The sequence below is a fragment of the Ochlerotatus camptorhynchus genome, unplaced genomic scaffold, assembly GCF_037179485.1.
Source record: "Ochlerotatus camptorhynchus isolate MF236.1 unplaced genomic scaffold, CSIRO-AGI_Acam_v1.1 ptg000257l, whole genome shotgun sequence".
NCBI classification, from domain to species: domain Eukaryota; kingdom Metazoa; phylum Arthropoda; class Insecta; order Diptera; family Culicidae; genus Ochlerotatus; species Ochlerotatus camptorhynchus.
In genome coordinates, this window is record NW_027040747.1 from 2,597,494 (window position 1) to 2,617,500 (window position 20,007).

Sequence of the window (20,007 nt, forward strand, 5' to 3'; positions counted from 1 at the left end):
CGGTGGTAGAAAGGGCACTAATTAGTGTTGCATTACCACGTTTAAAAACTTGTTTCTAGCAAAAGAAAAAGCACACTAAGCAAACAAAACAAATCCATAAAAAAAAAGTCTTAGCTTCTGTGAATTTTTCCTACGGATCCGTAGTTCTGCAGAATTAAATCAATTCTATAGATATACGGAAAATTCCGTAAAACCGACATCACTGACTTTCATCTGTTTTGGTTTCATTCAACACAGCTGATGCGTTGACAGAACGAAGGAAAAGCAACTAGTGAAAAATTGCATGAACAAGGGATGCTCCGATTGCAAAACAATGCTTGGGAATGTGGATGATAGATGGTGCTAGTGCGCATCCAAATTACACTTGACTATATGTTTTGAAGAATTTTCTTCTAAGAGATATGTCTGTTTGTCGGTGGTTTTACTGTTACAATTTGTTTTTTTACAAATCTGCATTGATGTATCATGCACATCCAGTTGCTATTATTCAACTTAAATTTGACGTGCTTCAAGTTAATGCAGTGTCTAGTAGGTATGGTTGACACCTGTGAATCAACGACTACCGAATCGAATCCCGCAATGCAATATAAATATTTAAATCCAACTAGTCAGCATCAAGGTACACAGCAAAAAATAAAAATTAATATTACATCCAAGAGGATGCACTTCAATCCTGTCGAAATTCTCATGTAATATTTACAAATAAACAAATGCAGTAAAAGCAGCGTAATGTCAGTTCATGCACTGTATTAATGATAATTTTGTCCTTTTTGGCAAGTAATATTACATCATATTTTCGACACTATTGAAGTGCATCCACATTGATGTGATATTAATTTTTTTTATGTGTAAAGTTGTTCCTTAAAACATATTAGATATGAAGCGGACTTCCATTTTAATTTTAATTTTAATCTAGATGCCTGAACAAGGATTGGAAAAGACTGTTATTTAAAGCATTTAAAAACTTAAAATTTAAGTTACTGTTAGGCTTTCGGCTGATTAAAATCACCAGATTTAGATAATTAAAAGCTGAGCAAAGGTTACCGTGGTATATGTACAACAATTATACATACTAAGGCTGAATTGATCGTTTTTACCTGGGTTACGCGGTTTCCATTTACATTTTCTCTATTATCCGCATTTTTATTGAAATCAAAATTTAGCATTTTTAGTTTGAAACAAGTTTTTTGAGGAATACCTGTTGGTTTCAGATCGATTGGTAGCGTGGCAGCAAAATGACAATGTAAAACTCACACTGTTATACAAAGCAGTGCTGAGATTTGTCATTGACAGACTTTTGCACGATATTGACAAAATTGTTTTTCACATACACAGCAAAAAAATAATTTTGATATCACATCAAAGTGGATGCACTACAATCATGTCGAAAATTTCATGTAATTTTTATGACCATATAAATAAACAAATGCAGTAAAAGCAGCGTAATGTCAGTTCATGCATTGTATTATTGATAATTTTGTCCTTTTTAGCAAGTAATATTACACCATATTTTCGACATGATTGTAGTGCATCCACTTTGACGTGATATCAAAATTATTTTTTTGCTGTGTAGTCAATGATAGACTTTATCCTCAAAAAAATCTTTGTCAAAATCTCATTCATTTTTTCGTCAATGACAAAGATTCACCTGGTAACAGAAAGGGTAATTTCTTGCATTCTGAGTCACATTATTGTAATCCAAGCTGTTCAGGACGTAGATGCTTGTTCACTTTAATGGCTCCATGTAATTGTTTTCCTCAAGCCATTTAATTTCATTTTAAATTTAGCTAATAAACAAATCAGTACATATTCGTCATTGACAAAAATGCCACTGACAATTGACATGGTTTGCCTTGACGATGACTGTTAGCTTAAACGAGTGACCAAAGCAGAATTTTGAGTATCACCGTGTATTGTCGAAATTGTGCAGCACTGATACAAAGTACCACTGCGCGACAACTTCTGTTACAAAAGTTGGAGTGAGTAAACGGAGGGTTAAGGGGGTGAGAATTGACAGCTAAGACAAAGTTTAAGAGAAAAGTAAAGTTTTTCTAGAAAAAATACACACATAAATGTTTTGTTTAGTTTTTTTTTGTAAAAATTGAAAAAAATATATTTAAAAAATTTATATGTATCAAAATGTAAATGATCAATTTCTATGTTTTTTTTTTAAAGTCCATGAAAATGCGATCTTTTGATATACTGATTTGTTTTCCGTCGATCCAATGCTACCGACGCCAGGAAGGCAGCTCTCACACATGGACCCTATCGACCGATCAACTCATGGACCGGGGACCAACGGCTTTACGTGATCAGAGATGTTATGCCTCAGAAAAATCCCGGCGGCGCCGACTGGGATTGAACCTAGGCGTTTTGAGGTGAGAGGCATTCGCGCTTACCACTACACCACCAGCGCCGCTCATTTTCAACCTTGATTGGGAAAAAAAAAACAATCCATTTCAATTGCTTTAGATTGAATTGCCTTTATAACAGAAAGGACATCATGTTCTGCAATTGTCGAAAACTTGAATCCATTTTTATTTCTATAAGGAACTGTTAAGGCGGAAGTCAAGTTGAAAAATTCCACTACATACAAGCTCATTTTTGCGAGTGTCTGTGTGTTTGAAAATCACTACTGTAATCACCGAATTTTGCAACTATTCTGACTCTCAGTGAAAGGTGGAAATACCATAAGCAAAATCATAAAGCACTTACCTTGTCATACAGCTCACAAAAATCTGGAATTTTACATTATTATTATAAAAAAAACTGCCCATCTCAATTCAGGCGCACTGTTACTTTGTTTTGGGTCCCCAATGCACACCTTCTCAAAACAGTACACAAACACACTTCAAAAATGCAATTTTAACTTCATTGCCTATTTTAATACGATTCCCAACACTTTCCTGTCTTATACACTGCTTTACGAGCAGGGTCTATAACCCAACTATCAATTAAACGTGAGAAAATCCGCGGCGGCAAGCTCAAAATCGCGAAAACTATGCAAACGAGCAACGTGAAAATACGGAAATATCAATCGTTTCCACCCGGCGCCGTACTATCACTTTCCTGTTGTGGTATTCTGTGGCCTGGCAATGCTAGGCTAGTTGTCTCTTTTATTCTCACACTCTTGAACGATACAAAATATATGACGTCATCATCATTGTCAAACAACGGTGAGAATGGTGGAAGGAGACAAAAAAACACACTACCAGTCCTGTTTTGCTGGCAGATTAACAAGGTTGCTATCATTATTTCAAATTATTCAAAATAAAACATCATTGCAATAATGAATGTGGCATGGGAACTTTGTCAAAATTGCAATAAATATTAATTTCGAAAGTTTATAATGCATAATAATGCATTCCTTTTGCAAGCATGATTACATCGAGTAATAAGAGAAATAATGTTTCAATACTAAATTAACTTTTGGCAGCACTGACAGCTTACTAATGTATACAAAAATTGTGTTCAATTTGTGCGTGACTTCTGCGTATCCTGTGCGCAGCTTATCAAGCTTTTCAACCAAAGATAAAAATGCCGAATTTTTCGAAGGCAAAAAAAGCAGCTTTAAAATGCGAAGCTTTAAAACGTAAAAATACAAATTCAGTATGAGAAAGCGTCTCGATTTGTAATTCAGAACCGGAAAGCGATGACGATTTTGAAGAGATCTTGGATTTCCTAACGGTGATTTCGAAATCAGATTCAGAATATTCGGTCAATAATGATGATAGTGATTATGAGTTCCATTATAAGCTCATAGATGCAAATGAAATCCAGAGGTTCGGAATCGACAATGAGACATACTTGGTTCCGGAAGTGTATGGGAGACTTTTAATGCTTTGAACTGCAGAGCTTCTCACTCGGGTAAATTGAAAATATGGATTTATTTAAGAATATGGAAACGAAAGGAAGTATTTTTGATTGTTATAAAATGACCGAGGAAACTGAAGAAATGATTCAGCATGTGGATGATGATGCCAGAAATGATGATTCTGCTGGTCATGACCCTCATATGCAGTTGCAACGATTGCATCTTCGGTCAGCTGTTGATCTTCCTTGTATGCTAATATTAGTAAGCTTCGTTGACATACGGTAGCTGGACAATGGTTGGTTTTGATCCACAAGCCCTTGCAACAACATCGGGGGGAACTTCAATGCGAGCCCGATCGCCGTAGTACGCTTCTCAACAGTGAACCTGCTTAAAAATAGCTTATTCAGCTTTTAATTGCCTCAAATTGATTCTTGGGAACCTCAAGATGAATTTCTAGGTGCTTCTAAAAAAGTTGTTGGTTGTGAGGAGAATAGATGATTAATTTCAATCAACATTCCGAGAGTTTAGATGAAGGTTCAAAGAGACTTACAAACATAATACATAAGAAGATAGTTTCGAAATAATACTAAGGATGATGCATAACAGAATTTAAAAAAAATTCAAAGGAAAGTTTCAAAAAATTCAGAAGTGAGGAGAAGCTCGAAGGGTTTCTGATAACAGTTTTGACTACAGTTGGTTGTTATGGTGTTTGATGTGTCTATACTAGTATCAATATGCTTATTTCTATTATTTAGGGGCCGTCCTCTCCCCCTATAAACCCTTACATAATAAGTATACGACCTCTTACATGTATCAGTTTGTTTTGAATCTGAACTTGACGCATGCCAGTACATTCTCAGATAATCTTATAGTTAAACTTAAATCTGCGAGATTACAATACTTCCCACCTTTAAGAAAATTTACACGAGTTTAGTATATGTATTAGTATCCTTGCACCATAACCAATACATAAGCTCAAATCGCTAAAACATACTAATATATACAAAGGGTGAATCCAATCTGATTTTTTGTCTACTATAGACTACTATACTTTAGTTTTAGTCTGTATATTTTCCCAGAAAAGGAATAATTTTTTCCTAGTACTTTGTCTCATATGTCATTTTCATTAGAAAAGGCGTTTTCGAGATACGATTTGTTGAAAAATATTTAAAACACAAGTTTTTAACTTTTTTCGAAGATTGAAAATGGCCGAATTATTGATCGTTACAAACAATTATGCAAAGTTTTACGCAAATCGGAGACGGTCACGTCGGATCAGTTTGTCATTTGGCGTGGAACTGCTCAATGGTAGAAGAACCAAAAAATATGCTAGATAATCAAGGAATAAGAAAACATCTGATCATTTGACAAAAAATTTGACAAATCATGGCAATTGGTGAATTACCACCAATACTACACAGTTCGAAAAAATAGTGTAAATTTCTGTTTAATACGATGCACATAAATGGAGCGACACATATCATATAAGTTTACATTATAAGTCGTGTAATGTTCTGAGATATTTCATGAAATGATGCTATTATTGTTTACAAATGCCCATCTTTGTTAACAACATCGCTTACAAGTTGCTCGTTTACATGAAATGGAATACAAGTTTACGTGAATTTATCTTTACATCACAATTAAAATTCAGAATGTTTTGCTGTGTACTAAAGAAACATTGGTAGATTTCTGGAGGTAAATTATTAAGAAATATTTACCTAGTTCAAGGGATTTACCAACCAAATAAACCAGAGTTAAGGTGATCATCGGTTAGAATGAACTCTCCGCCATATGTCACACCCCTTAGGAGCCGAGAAAATGAGGACATCCCAACAAACATTGGATGCAGAATAAGAGCTTATTCCGGGAGAAATATGCTTCTTCAGCTATAAAGTTGCTTATTCAGCCTTTAATCAGCTCAAATTGTTTGCTGGGATTTCTCCGGAACAAAACAATCGGTTTCGTTACACTACAGAACAAGAAAAATATATACCTGTGCTACAGTACCCAATCTGTGCTTATTTCCGGTTTGGGTTTTGGGTCTGCCACCTTCAGAGCTTGGCAGTCATAGGCACTCACAAATCATGTGTTTGCTCGCCTGATCTCCAGGGCCATAAATATAATCTATTTAATCTATAAATACTTGCCACACACAGCAGCCCGCCCCTAGCCAGCAGGACGGAGTTCATCATGCTGCGGCCAAGAAGGAGCCGGAAGCTGAAAGAAAATACAAGGCAGACGGAATATTTACCTGCCAGATGCCATGAATGCACTTTCCGCTGTTATGCAACTCCCATTCTGTCTGCGTCTCTATGGGCTTGCAACGTGTATGCATACTTCACTGAAGTCGACAGAATGTACGAACATAAAACTGGGTTTAGACTAGGCAAGTCAAATGATCAACTCAGTTGAATTCAATGAGCTTGAAAAGTTGAGCCTGGTTCAACTTTTTTCAATTCAAGTGAGTTGATCAAGTCAGTTGAATGGCATGGTTTATACGTTCAATTCGCGTTAGCTTAAGTTTCTGTAATTAGTCATAAGTCATTAGCGGAGTATATCCTGTCGTTATTCATATCCTCCAATACGGTATCTGATTCCCTATATAAATTTCTGCTTATAAAAGATTCAAGTCGGAGTCGGTCTGATTTCACCGAAATCAACTCCTAAGCCCAGATATTAAGTTTTCAGCTAATGGCAATAGCAGTCGTATACGTTATCACGACACCACCTTTCAGAAATATAACTTAACTACATCTGAATTTGAAAATTTGTTATGAATCTGAACCGAATCCCATCCCATGTTTGCTCGTATAGTTCAAATTCAAAGAGACCCCATTTAATGGTATTACTCGCCTCAAAAGTAAAAAGAAATACGCTCAGTAAAAAAATCAATCCAAACCAATCACTGCTACCCAACATAATCTGCTCCAAACAAAACCCCAGGGAGTCGTAGGAAATTCTGTTGCACTCTGTTTTAAGCTCATTCTCTGACTATCTCTCTCTCTCTCTCTCCCTCCGTAGTAAATCTGCACGGTTTCCCGCTTCCATTTCATCCAACTTTTTTCCCATTTATCCTTACGTGCGTTCAGCAGTCGAAGAATATCGCTTCTTCACGCTGGAGTTGTAAAATTGCGAAGAATGGGAAAACGCTCTGCCATCATTCACTTCGTCAATAAGAAGCAAAGTGGTCCTGATTACGTCACCGAAAATCCTATTTAGAATATCGAACCACGCCACAATGAACTCAGTTGTTGAATCAAATCGTCAGTCACCAGGAGACCAAAAGTAAGGGAAATGTCTAACAGATGCGGTATGCTGTGACGGTGGAGAGAAGGGAGGGCTGAAGGTTCCATAAATACTAAATCAAATTATTTGGGAGAACGTTGAAGCGATCGTCGTCGGTGATGTCAGCTTGAGATGAGATGTGTTTGAACCACTTGTTCCTCAATGGGTGGGGAGCTGGGAGGGGAAGGGGATCTTTTCCTTTGTTCTTGTTCCCATTCAAGGGTGGTGTCAAGTCGATGGTTCTTTGGAAAATATGATTCTCTTGTTTCTATTTTCGGAATTCCGTGAATTATTTATTCGAGACCTTTGACGTCATCGCATTAAGATAACGATATGGGAAATAGCTGGACTGGACAAGCTATTCTAACTGATATCATATTTTCAAAAGAACCATCGACATGACACCACTCTTAAATGGGATCAAGAACAAAGGAAAAGATCCCCACCCCCCGCTCCTTACCATATGCTATAAAAATAGAGGCAATACAATATTGATTAGCTAATTACAGTTTAAGTTTCAAATACGACTATATCCGCTATAACAAATTAGGTTTGACAAATAGTGCATAACTACATTTATCAGATCTTTGATAGACAATTTCACGAGCATTTGAAATTGGAACAACAACAAAAAAAGCTCCATGTACGAACATCCTACCACAATTACTGGCCGACAATGATGGCAAGTTGTTTGACACATTTTACATTGAATTATGAAGAGACGACTGAAGCTGTTCATCGAAAAGGGAACCATCCGATTCCTATCCATCGTCCCACTTCCTTAGTCAACCATCAATGATGATACACCATCATATCGCTATGCCCAACGAACGGAACAATAATAATCAAATTTCCGCTTAAAATCAATTTTCCTCGCAATTTACTCAGTGATATCGCTCACCCTGCTTCGCTCTCGCAGTGTAACTTTTATTTCGTCTCGCCCCAACCCGGCGGCGTCATCATTTGCGTGTCTGATGGTCGCTGCCATTGTTATGGAAAATGTAAGGTGTTGATGAGCGCAGCCCAGGATGACTCTTGCTCGGAGTTTCCTCCCACCTCCCCCAGAATCCACCACCACATACGGTGATGTTTTGCAGAGCACACTCTCATCGATACCGATATGCTCTAAAGTAGGATAAAACATCAAAAACATTACCAAACACTTTATCAATTTGAGGACGCCGATGGTTCTCGATGGCACCCGCTTTCACTCGACCTTTTGCCCCACCCAGCCCCACGATTTCCGGCCAGCAAGCGAGTTTCAACGGGTGTGGGAAACTGCTATTATTAGCATCCTGTTGTAGTTAGTTCAGCTGTGTTCAACATACACGCATGCAAATGTGTGTAACGTGAGTCCGCTCGGTATGGATAGGTTGGTCGATCGCTCTATGGAACTCAAACAAGCCTTATGGACACTTGACATATTCTGGTTTCACCATCATGAACGGTTTTGTGCGATGATGATGTTTGGCAGATTTATCGGCAGGGCATTGATTAATGATTTTTTCCGGAAGGGATAATTTTGGTAAATTAGAGGCAAAATGTGCTAACTAAGGATGATGGGGATCGCAACTGTAGGAACTGCTATTCACGCTATCGGTAGTTTCAACTAATGGTAAAGAGAAGATTTATTTATATGAAATTGTACCCCGCATTGTTGTAGTGCAACATTTATGAAGTTACTTCTGTTGACAAAAGAAGTAGAATTAAGTTTTTCACTTTACCAAAACATAAATACAAGTCGGTGCAAACAAACAATTAGACAGGAGAATATAGGCAAGATAAATATCTAGTAAAACACAACGAATTTCAGACTCGATCTTCTCCTATTTTCATAAAACATCGCAACAATTGTTCGCTACGGGAAACATTCAAACTTGTATGGGATTTCAGCCCTTTTGACTCTTGCTTCATATTTCAAAATGGCGTTGCTTTTTCGGACAGTTCCTATCGATGAATTGCCACAAAAACTGCTGCCAGATGTCACTATTTGAAAATTAGTATTAAAATATATTTTTCATCATTGAATTATGTAAGAAAACTCAAACTGGTATCCTAAATTGATTTTACTTGTTCATTTTCATTCGAAATTCACATTTTATTGCATGATGTGATCAATGCTATATCGTACGTGGATTTATAAGTGTCCACTTTTGGGAGCATATAATTAGTGTTTTTTTTCAACAATTGTAAAGTTATAATTTCTTCATAATAACGTGAAAGGGTTTCATTTTTTACTAAAGCATATTTTAAGGAAATGCTAACGCTTTTCAATAGAATTCGGCTATTTGCTAGGGACATCCCTCTCTAAACTTTTATCAATATAATTGTAAAATGTCAGCTTCCACAAAACATACAAATTTGAAATTGCGACTCCTTGTTTGCTGTGCTACTACAAACAGAGAGTAGCAATTTCAAATTTGTATGTTTTGTGGAAGCAGACATTTGTGCCTTTGAAGTTTCACGCTAAGGCTTCCTTAGAGTATCACCTTAAATCCCTGCTCATCTGTTGGCATCTTTTGCCAGATATCAGTTTCTTATTTCTACACTAATAAAATTCCAAACATTTTTATAGACGAATTTCCATGTGAAATTCCACATAGTTTTCATGGGACCACACACAAAAAGAATCCACCCAAAAGCACACATGAAATTTATGAGTCAAATGAATAGTATGTGTGGTTACACTTGGCTTTTATGTGTACACATATTAAGTATGTGTCCGACACATAGATATCATTTGTTGATCACATTGCAAAAAATCATGTATGGGACACATAAAAACAATTTTATCAGTGTATGTCTCTATGGCACACGTAAGGTGATGAATATATAATGTCGATATTGTCGAAGAGGTTTATTTTAGAAATGAATATATTGGTTGAACTTTCCCGAACATTGCACGCCAGGTTTTTTTTTTGTGATACCATTGACCGTATCCTGCGTGATTCATTTGCCACACCGTTCTACAAATTCATGTAAATTTCTGCGAGATATAGCGCACATAAAATTAACGCTAGATTTGGCATAAATTTACGCGATATTTCGATGTTTATGCCAAGTATAGCTCAGAATTAAACGAAGGGAGATTTTACGCGATGGTTAAAATTCAGAATTGTTTTCTGTGCAGTAGAAAGCAAAACTAGCAATAGTAAATTTTTGCCTGTTGTTCTTACGGCTCGCTGAACTGAAAGGGAGTTTTTTATTCAAAATGAGTCAGAAATAAGTTGCCGACAGATCAATTCTTGGCAGTGGTTTACGTTTAGCTACGGTAAGTGGGAATTTTTTAAACATTCAAATTTTTGTGGTTAATTTTATTGTTGCCATACATCAACAGGCTGGCTGTAGCCCAAATGATGTTAATAATACTAATCATAATAATAATAATAGTAAAATTACATGTCAAATAATCACAGAAAGAAAAACAAAGCAACATGGTCAGAATGTAAAAAAAAACATAAATGGAAATACACTAATTTTCTCTGCGGCCGGCGAAAACAGATGAGAATCTCCGACGAAGCGCATCACGTGTGAGGTGAAAGTCGAATACAGATGCGACTCTGTTGAACACACGCTGTAGTCCGCAAATCGCACCATATGCCCCGTAGTTCGTGCGACGCAGTGGCAGTCTCAGCATGAGGTTGTTACGGAGTGGTCGGGGTTGCACGTTTAGGTCAATTTGCCTTAGGATAGCCTCACAATCTATTCGTCCCTGTAGAGTGTCGGCGATAATCAAAGCTCTGTTGGTGTCCCTTCTAATCCGGAGAGGTTCAAGGTTTATCAGTTGGCAGCGACTCTCGTAGCTGGGCAGCCGAAGCAGATCTCTCCAGGGCAGTCTACGAAGCGCAAAACGAAGAAAGCGACGTTGAACAGATTCGATTCTCTCGGCACCATTGTTGTAATTCGGATTCCAAACCGCAGAACAATACTCAAGCGTCGATCGTACGAGGGAGCAGTAAAGAGATTTTAAGCAGTAGACATCGGTGAAATTCTTAGCTATCCTGAAGATGAATCCTAAAGTCCTAGACGACTTATTGATGACATAAGAAATGTGTTGCCTGAATGTTAGCTGTGAATCCAACACCACACCCAGGTCTTTCACCTGATTCACGCGTTCGAGTGTCGTTCCAAGCAGGTCATAGCTGAATACAATCGGTTGCTTTTTTCGTGAGAACGTTATGGCAGAGCACTTTGCTGGGTTCACTACCATTCGATTTAAAGTACATACACCAACTGGCGAAGACATTAAGCTGATGTTGAATATTGTGGCAGTCAGCGATCGAGCAAATTCGTAAAAATATTTTGAGGTCGTCTGCATATGCTAATCGAGGTCCTTCGATAACCAGATTCACGTCGTTGAAGTAGAGTAGAAAAATCAACAGTCCCAGATGGCTTCCCTGCGGTATACCTGATGTGGCAAAGAAGCTAGCTGATTTGCAATCTCCTATAGCAACCATAAAATGGCGACCAGTAAGATACGAACGGAACCAACTCAAGAGATTACCGCTCACCCCAAGCCTGTCGAGTTTAGCAATCGCAATGTCATGATTCAACTTATCGAATGCCGCGGATAGATCGGTATATATAACGTCCGTCTGTACCCGTTCAGTCATACTATCGGTAATGTAGGATGCGAGGCATAGCAGATTGGTGGTTGTAGAGCGACCGCCAGTAAACCCGTGTTGATCAGCACTCAGATACTGCTTGCTGTGAGAGAGCAACGGTTCCATAATAACAAGCTCGAATAGTTTCGAAACAGCACTCAGCGATGTAATTCCACGATAGTTATCCACGTAAATTGTTTCTTCAATTAGTAGACGTTTAGTATACTTTTATTTTAAGTATTCAGAATATTCCAGACATAGGATAAAAACTGTAGTATGTCCACTGGTATAGATTTTTGGTCATCTGGTCATGCGTTGGTATTTGGTATTTTGTTTGTAGGGCGCCTCCCATCACTGTTGTCATTGCAGTTTGCAGAATTCTTAGAGATACAGTCCAATACAAGCGTGCTGGCCGAGTGCCTTTTCATGCTGGAGGAATCGGATTAAAAATTAGTCCCCTAAAAGACTTAATTCATCAGTTTTGCCGTCTCTATCTGCCCGAAGGCAAACTGCTTGCAAAATCCAGTTTTTTTCGGGGTCGAACACATCTCGGTAGACTCGTATTCTCTGCGCTGGTCACGTACATATTAACCAACGGAGGTGGATGATGTGGCTTGCTGAATGCAGGACCAACTTTTGGATCGAGGATGTGATCGAGTTTCACCCTGTAGTTTGTACTGGTTCTTCTAGCACTATTGCTACTAACACCATTAATCGGTGAGTTTTGGTTTTGTTTCGGAAGCAGAGGAGGACACATATTCGTTTAATGCCAGAAATATATCCGTTCCGACCCTTTTCGTGTCCCTGATTAAATACGTAGCACATATCTAGAAATGACTTGACGGAACAAACAACTACACTAGTAACCGGTCACTGCGATGTAAATAAGCAAGAATTTCAAATACTTAAAATACTAAAAGATACTTATCAGATATTTCAGAACATTTAATTTCTACCAAAACTAAAGTTTAGAGTGGGATGCCCCGAGGGTTTGGCTGTCATTTTGCTGTAACGTATCACTTACGAATAGGCCTTAAGGTGTTTCCTTGTAGAGTCAATTTTTTTTTCCATCACACCTCGCAATTTCAAGAGCACATAACTCAGGATCTACGAGGTTTATACATCTGCAAATTTCAGGCATTGCTTGCTTTTAGAAATCTTATTATTCTATTGCTCCTTTTTTCCGAACAAAAAACTCCTGTTTATAGAATTGGCAGTGCTTGAAAGAACATTCTGATCCCAACAGCCTATCTCTAGCGGAGTCGGTGGTGTAGTGGTAAACGTGATTGCATCTCACCCCAAACGGCGTGGGCTTAATCCCAGTTGGCGCCGCCGGGATTTTCTAAGGCATAACATCTCTGATCACGCCTACACTGACACTCTAAAAATTCCACACGTTTGATCGAAGTGTTTAAACACTTGATTTTTCAAATGCACAAACATATTTATTTTAAGTGTATTTCACCTTAGTTCAATAACGTGGTAGTGGAAAAAATAGCTCATCAAGTTGATTAAAAATTTCAAGTGTGGAAATTATTGGAATTGATATATGTAAGGTTTCAATAAGTATGGTGGCAAGTGGTTAGATAAAAAAGATTAGTGGTGGAAGACCGAGAAGTGTGTGAAAATGTGAAAGGAAGATTAAGAGCAGATTTTGAAAGGGAAAAAAATGGCGAGCAGAAGAAGGAAATGGATGGCTGAACCAACCGGTGAACACTCGTGTTTATTTCAGTTACCGTGGGGACGTAATTTGTGATTGTGATTCAAATTGTATCACTATTTATGTATGGTCATTATATTTAAAATGACGTTTCACATTCATCTAGTGATGGCCGATTTCCATGCGAATAATCGATTAATCGATTAACGAACCGAAAAGTAAAATATGTGTAATCGGTTATATCATGCCGATATAAGCATTAACATCTCCAGAGGATCATCACCGATCGTTTCAAACATGTGCTGCACTCTCATTATTGGTGGAAAAATGGCAGCACAGCGAACAAAAAATAATCGATTAGTTGTTAATCGAGTAACTAAAAAATTGGACATCACTGATTTTTGTATGATTGTTTTGATAAAAATGAGCGCAAAATTTCATCTCTACCGAGGGGGCAGCAAAATCACAAAATTACCTTGAATACGGGGGGTATTCATTGGATGAAAGGGACCGTGAAAGAGGACACTAAAATAGAAAGTTTTTCTTCCGACAGTTTCATCTTAGTATTCATCTTTGGCTGAACGACGGTCCAATGCGAAGAGAGAACAAACGGTTGCGTCCTTTGCATAAGATGACCAACAGATGGAAAAAGAGGGAATGGATGATTTGCTCCTCGAACAAAAGCTAAGTACAAAAATAGTTTGGGGTTGAGTAAGTTGCGTTAAATCGAAGACAACAAATCAAGAAGACTGGCAACTCTTCCATTTTCTCATACGAACGCTATGAGACAGGTACACGAGAAAAAATCCGATCTCCGAAATGAGATAAATGACTCATGATTTCATGAATACAGCGTATTCTCATGTTATGAAAATACACCATGAATAATATTCATGATATCATGAGCAACTTTTGCGTAACGCAGCAAACATTCCCAAAATCATGAATCATCCGAGTTGAAATCATGAGCATGTTACAATGTTCTTGCAGATTTTCCGGAAAATCTGCAGCAATGTGGGTGACATTTGATCAAATTTGGGTGGACTTTTGCTTAATTGCGGATGGATACAATTTCACGGTATTTGAGTGAACTGAACTTGGATTTGAGTAGCATTTTTTGTAGACGTCCAAAAATAGGCACGACAACAACCAATTGAAGCGTTTGTTGTAATGCCATCTAGGGTCAATTTTTCGTAAATTTTAGTAGTAAGTATGGTCTTCATTTTATTTCAGCAACCGTTTCGCAGCAGTTGCTCTGGACAGCAATTTCACCATTTATTTAAAAAAAAAAACTACATTTGCCAGCGACACTGACTGGGCGTATCCTATGGCTTACCTTCCCTACTAACATAAATTCCCGAGACATTTATGAGGGGTTGTAGAGTTCTTTGCATCTCTCTTAAGTAAATGTTGGACTAACATACCTTTCCTATCCCTACCAGTTGCCAGGACAATCCTTAACTGTTGAAGCGGGATATGTCTTTATCTGGGAGATAGTGATTATTTCCTACTTACTACCTGCCCAGTAATAGATATCCGTCTTGCTCCTAATAGTTTTATCATACCACCTACGATATTGTGCAACTTGTTCGATGCTTATACTAATGCTGATGCAAGTTTCACCTTAGTTCAATGTGTTAGTACACGTTAGTTTCTAATGTTTAATCTTTGAAATGTTGATGTGGGATTTCAATGCGATGTGAATTGCTTGCTTAGAAAGGTAAACATCGAAAACAAGAGCTGTGATTTCATCCTATCAACCAGCCTCATATATGAGAACAACCGTGGCGCAGTGGGATCAAACGAAGACAACGGCAGCTGCACACTCCAACAGTCCAGGATCGAATCCCAAATCAGACGCACTAAAAAGACATGTGTAAGCTCTGCTCTCTGACAGCTTTGTTTAATTGTCGATTCATTTTTAGAGTCGATAGAGAATATTGCAGAACATTGAACTAAAATGTGCAATGCTATTGCTATCGCCATGTGAGGCACATAGAATCCAAGTGTGTCACAATCAGCGTTACCAGTATTCCAGACTTATCTAGATTTTCCAGGTTTTTATTCGTCTTGCCATATACACAGACACGTATGTTTCCAGATTTTTAAAATATGTTCCAGATTTTCCCAGATTTTTTAGACATTTTGCTTTAAAAATATCACTGCAATTCATTTACCCTCTAATAAATAAAAAAAAACCCAATTTGTTACTTTAATTATTAAAGGCCATCAACGTTGAACATTATTGGAATTTTAAGGTAATTCTGAACATAGTTCACAGTTAAATGTGAGGCGAATTCTTTGTGAAATAAAAGGAAAATTTCAAGCTACTTCTGAGTAGAATTACATCCACCTTCTTGGGCTTTAGGGTCGTGCGGCGTCACCCATCGCGTATTGTGCGTGTCACGAAGTGAGGGTTCGATTCCCGCTCCAGCCGGTGCAAATTATGGCAACCTGAAAATTTCCCTACTGTTCTAATGGGTGTGGTGTGTTGTCCGTTGTCTAAGTGTTAAATATTCAGTCTGTGCAACCTCTGGTTGAAGATGGTGTCAATTGTCTTGTCAACTCTGAAAACAATTGCATGGAGATTTTTTCAATAAAGGAAATACAATCCGGAAGAGAGATCATAGAAAATTCTTATGATGAAACTTAAGGAGTATGCTGATACGAATCGTGAGAATAATTTCAATGGAATTCTGTCAAGTGTTTCTATGGAGATTAATTTTAATAAAATTTTAAGCGCAATTTCTGGAAGACTTTCAAAACCATTTTGGCATATTACTTGAGTTTACTTGAAATTACTGAAAAGAATTACCTATAAAGCAGTTGACCGCGCACGGGCAGAACTTTTCCTACGTTGTGTTTACGGATGTATGAATAAAAGACACAGTTTGCTTGACCGTCCTGCCATGGCGGAGGTATTCGAGATACGACTCTATCTATTAATAGTGTATAGTAGTGTAGTGTGTAGGAACACAGGTATTGGACGTTTGCACAAACAGCAGTTTAAAGGGAACTATCGGATAAGTCTGAGAAGAGTGTGACGGTCATAGAGAAAAATGGACACAAAATTGATCCAATTCTTTTTGAATTATTACCAATTTGAGGGAGTTGTTGAATTGGAGAGAGATTTATAAGAGATTTCAAGAGGTAATGCTAAGAACTCTTAGAATGTTACTGGAAAAGTTTAGATATTTTCAAGATTATTTTAGGGGAATATAGAAAATAAATATGATGGAATTCTAGGATGATTCAAATTGAACTAAAAAAAAGGCGAAGATATCCTGTGAAGAGTTCCAAGTAAATTCAGACTAACAAAAAAATTCATGATCTGCGACACAGGAAAATATAAATTCCGAAATTTAGAATCATTGCAAGATCCTGAGTCTTCAAAAATAAAGCTATCAGACTTTCATTTTAGTAATATAATAAAAATTATTCTTTGGCATAATGGTCATGCGAATAGTGGAGTTACCCGTACTTTAGGTAAACTGTGTGTGAGTTCTACGATGTTAGGCTTTGATTCCCACTACAGCTCGGTGAATTTTGCTTCAAAATAAAATTGCCTACTGGTCTGCTGGGTGTTGTGTGTTGTATGATGTCAAGAATTAAACTGTAAATCTGATCAACCTCAGAGTAATATTAGAATTATTTAGAACTAATAAAATCTTTAAATTCTGGTACTGCATCAAATAGCGAGGACTACATCGACTATTAGTTCAAAAAATCCATCCCATCAAATTTCCTTGATTCTTTGCTTTTCATTCTTTTTAAAAAAGTTGCAGCTTAAAAAACAATTCTAGCCATATTTTTTGCTGCTGTTTATTTGAACTTTGGTGGCACATCGTGTCAATACTCTTCAACTTTTGGATGATTTTAGCAATGCTTACAAGTTATTTGCTTTATATAATTTATTTAAACATGTAATTTAGATCCATTCTAGTACTTTAAATAAATTCCAGATGATCATACTGACCTATTTTTATGGGAGATTGGTACATCACTTTGATTTCAATAGCATTATGTTAAAAAGAGAATTTTTTGGAGCATTCCAGATTTTATATTTTACCTGGTCCAGATTTTCCTGAAAATGATCTGGCAACTCTCATCACAATTCAAATCAATAGTGTTCAGACATGGTTCATAGCATAAGATAGCGGTGGTACTCAGTATGGAAAGGAAGATAGAAGGAAAGCAAATCAAGAAAACAGTAACCCCAGAGGTGTCTTCCGACTTTCTACTGACTTCATTCGAGAGGGTTGCTCCAACTTCTAGTAGAAGATTTTGCTGACTGCCTTCTTACTTTCTGGCCTATGTTGGAAGATTGTTCCGACTTTCCTTTAAAAATAAGTTTCTCCAGACTGCTTAAAAAAGCTTTTTCCAACTTTCAATGAACGTTTCTTTCGAGTTCTTCCAAAAGTATCTTTCAACTTTCTGTGGAAGATTTGCCAGAATTCCTATGAAAGCCTTTTTTTATTTCTGCTAAAATCCTTTTGGCTTCCTTTATTTCCACTGGCTTATAGTTTTCCTCGAAATGTTAATTCTTCAGGCATCCCCGATGAGTTTCTTTCGAATTTCCTTAGAAGACTTTCTTGTTTTTCAGCTTTTCCAGGAAGTTTCTTTAGACTTCTTTCTGGAGTTTTTTTTTCGACTTCGCCCGGAACTGTAACCAGTTTACAAACATTAACTCAGCACCTTAACATTGGATAGCAATGTTGTAGTGTGTGTTGGCCCCATATTGCTGAGTATACACCTCCAAACACTACAAATACAGACTAACTATTTGTACAGATCGCAAAGTAAAAAAAAAACAATGTATATTATTAATAATTGATGACCTTTTATGACTCTCCTCAAGAAACAGATAGGTTAAAAGAGAACGACCGATAAAAACTACTTTCAACAAGGACAGCTCTACACCTACCATTGAAGCAGAAGGAGAAACCGAAATCAAAACAACAGCTCCAACAGTGAACACCATACCGGTAAATTGTAAGCTATATTAAATTGCCTTCATGAATTGACCGGTCCGTTAAATCCGCATCCAAATCCCGACCGTCTCCAAATTGCAAAGCAACAAGTTATTGCACACTGCGCCTCACGGCGCTATTGAAGTATCAACGCCAATGCAATGGGTTACGGTCAACTGATCACAACTTTAACTGCCATTTGCTGTGAGCCACACCACGTTTGAAACTTAATTTTAAATCTCATATTTTTTTTATAACATGTTCGTAAAGTACAAATCACCTCTGAATAAAATTAACAAACCTGAATGTCAAGAATTCTTACCTTTCTTTGGTTTTCCCATTTTGATGCGTTCCGCTCTCGGTGATTGTTATGATAACTCACGATGATCAGGATTTTTTTCTCTTGTTTATCACTTCCTAAAAAATAATCCACCAAGTCAATGATTCACCCGATTAAAATTTCATCCCAATCAACAGTGCTGGAGGAAAACCGGTTTACACTTCTCAAAATTCATACAATCAATTACTACGCATCTTCCGGACCTAGTCGGTAGGGTTTGTGCGGCTGTAAAAACAACGAAGGAAATCCAAATCAGAACCACTTAATTCGAAACGCCCCCTCGTATGTTGCCAACTAAGATCATTCCCTCTGGTAGTAGGTCAGTTGAAGAAGTCCAAACGAAAAAAAAAAACAGACAGCCAAGTGTGATATTTGAATGAACGATGTATTTAATTAGTCATAAACCGACGCAGCTTAGACTAGTCGAGCGAAAGTGTGAGCAACTCAGTAATGAAATAATTCAAGCATAAAATTCTCTACTCTAACGACTGTTGAAAAATAGCAGTACCTGATACCTAAGGAGGTAATGCGCGGCTTTAGCACAACCACCACCACCACCACCACCGCCACCGCCGGTTGTCAATCGTTGGAGGATTAATTTACTAAAGTCACGCTTCAACGGCTAAGGCAATATCAATAAGCAGAACGCTGCGTGCTTGCTATAATGCGGTGAACGGGTGTAGATATTGTACTAGTGATTCATCAAATATTGTTACAGCACAAATAAAAGTTTGATTGAGATACCGGCAGGGGTAAATCGTTGAGAGTGCTTCGAATATAATGCAATGAGTTTGATAATCGGGATCGAACGGTAATCTATGATTATCAATTACTAATCCGATGTTTTCCATCTCATGCAATAAGACTTGAATAAGTGGAATGTATATTTGACTTTTATAATCGGTTGATTTTCAAAACTGCTCGACATTTCGATGTTGAGATTGGAGTTTAAGTGCCGCTAAAAACTTAAAGTGGGAGGATTCCGTCAATCTTGTTCTTACATATAACGTTTATGTTTTGAATATGATATTGCCTTTGTACCAGCATTATGAACGAAATTAAATAAATATTTAATTGCGCCACAAAAAATTGACAAATTCCATTTTGATGTCTTCTAACATGTTTCTTTAATTTATGACAACTTTAATTGAGTGAAAATTTTGGATACTCCATTTTCACCGTATAACTTCGTCCACTTGAGAAATAGATTTTTGTTGTCTTGGACAAAGTTTCTTAAAACGACTTAATTAACAATGTTTTCAAAGATGCACATCAATTTTAACAAAACATTAAAAGTTATTTTTTTCATCTGACCGTATGACCCCTCCTAA

The 20,007-nt window shown here is 37.3% G+C and overlaps 1 protein-coding gene across 2 annotated transcripts in view; it reads right to left on the reverse strand.

The window, feature by feature from the left end:
• The window catches only part of DAT (Sodium-dependent dopamine transporter), a 110,757-nt gene that overhangs the window by 37,431 nt on the left and 53,319 nt on the right, over positions 1-20,007 (reverse strand). Inside the window, exon 2 of one of the 2 annotated variants that reach the window (XM_065226639.1) lies at positions 18,659-18,901. The exons of the other annotated variant lie outside the window; for it this stretch is intronic. Coding sequence (XP_065082711.1) covers positions 18,659-18,677 — 19 coding nt within the window. The 5' untranslated portion in view covers positions 18,678-18,901. The remainder of the gene's footprint in view (positions 1-18,658; positions 18,902-20,007) is intronic. 2 annotated transcript variants of the gene reach the window in all.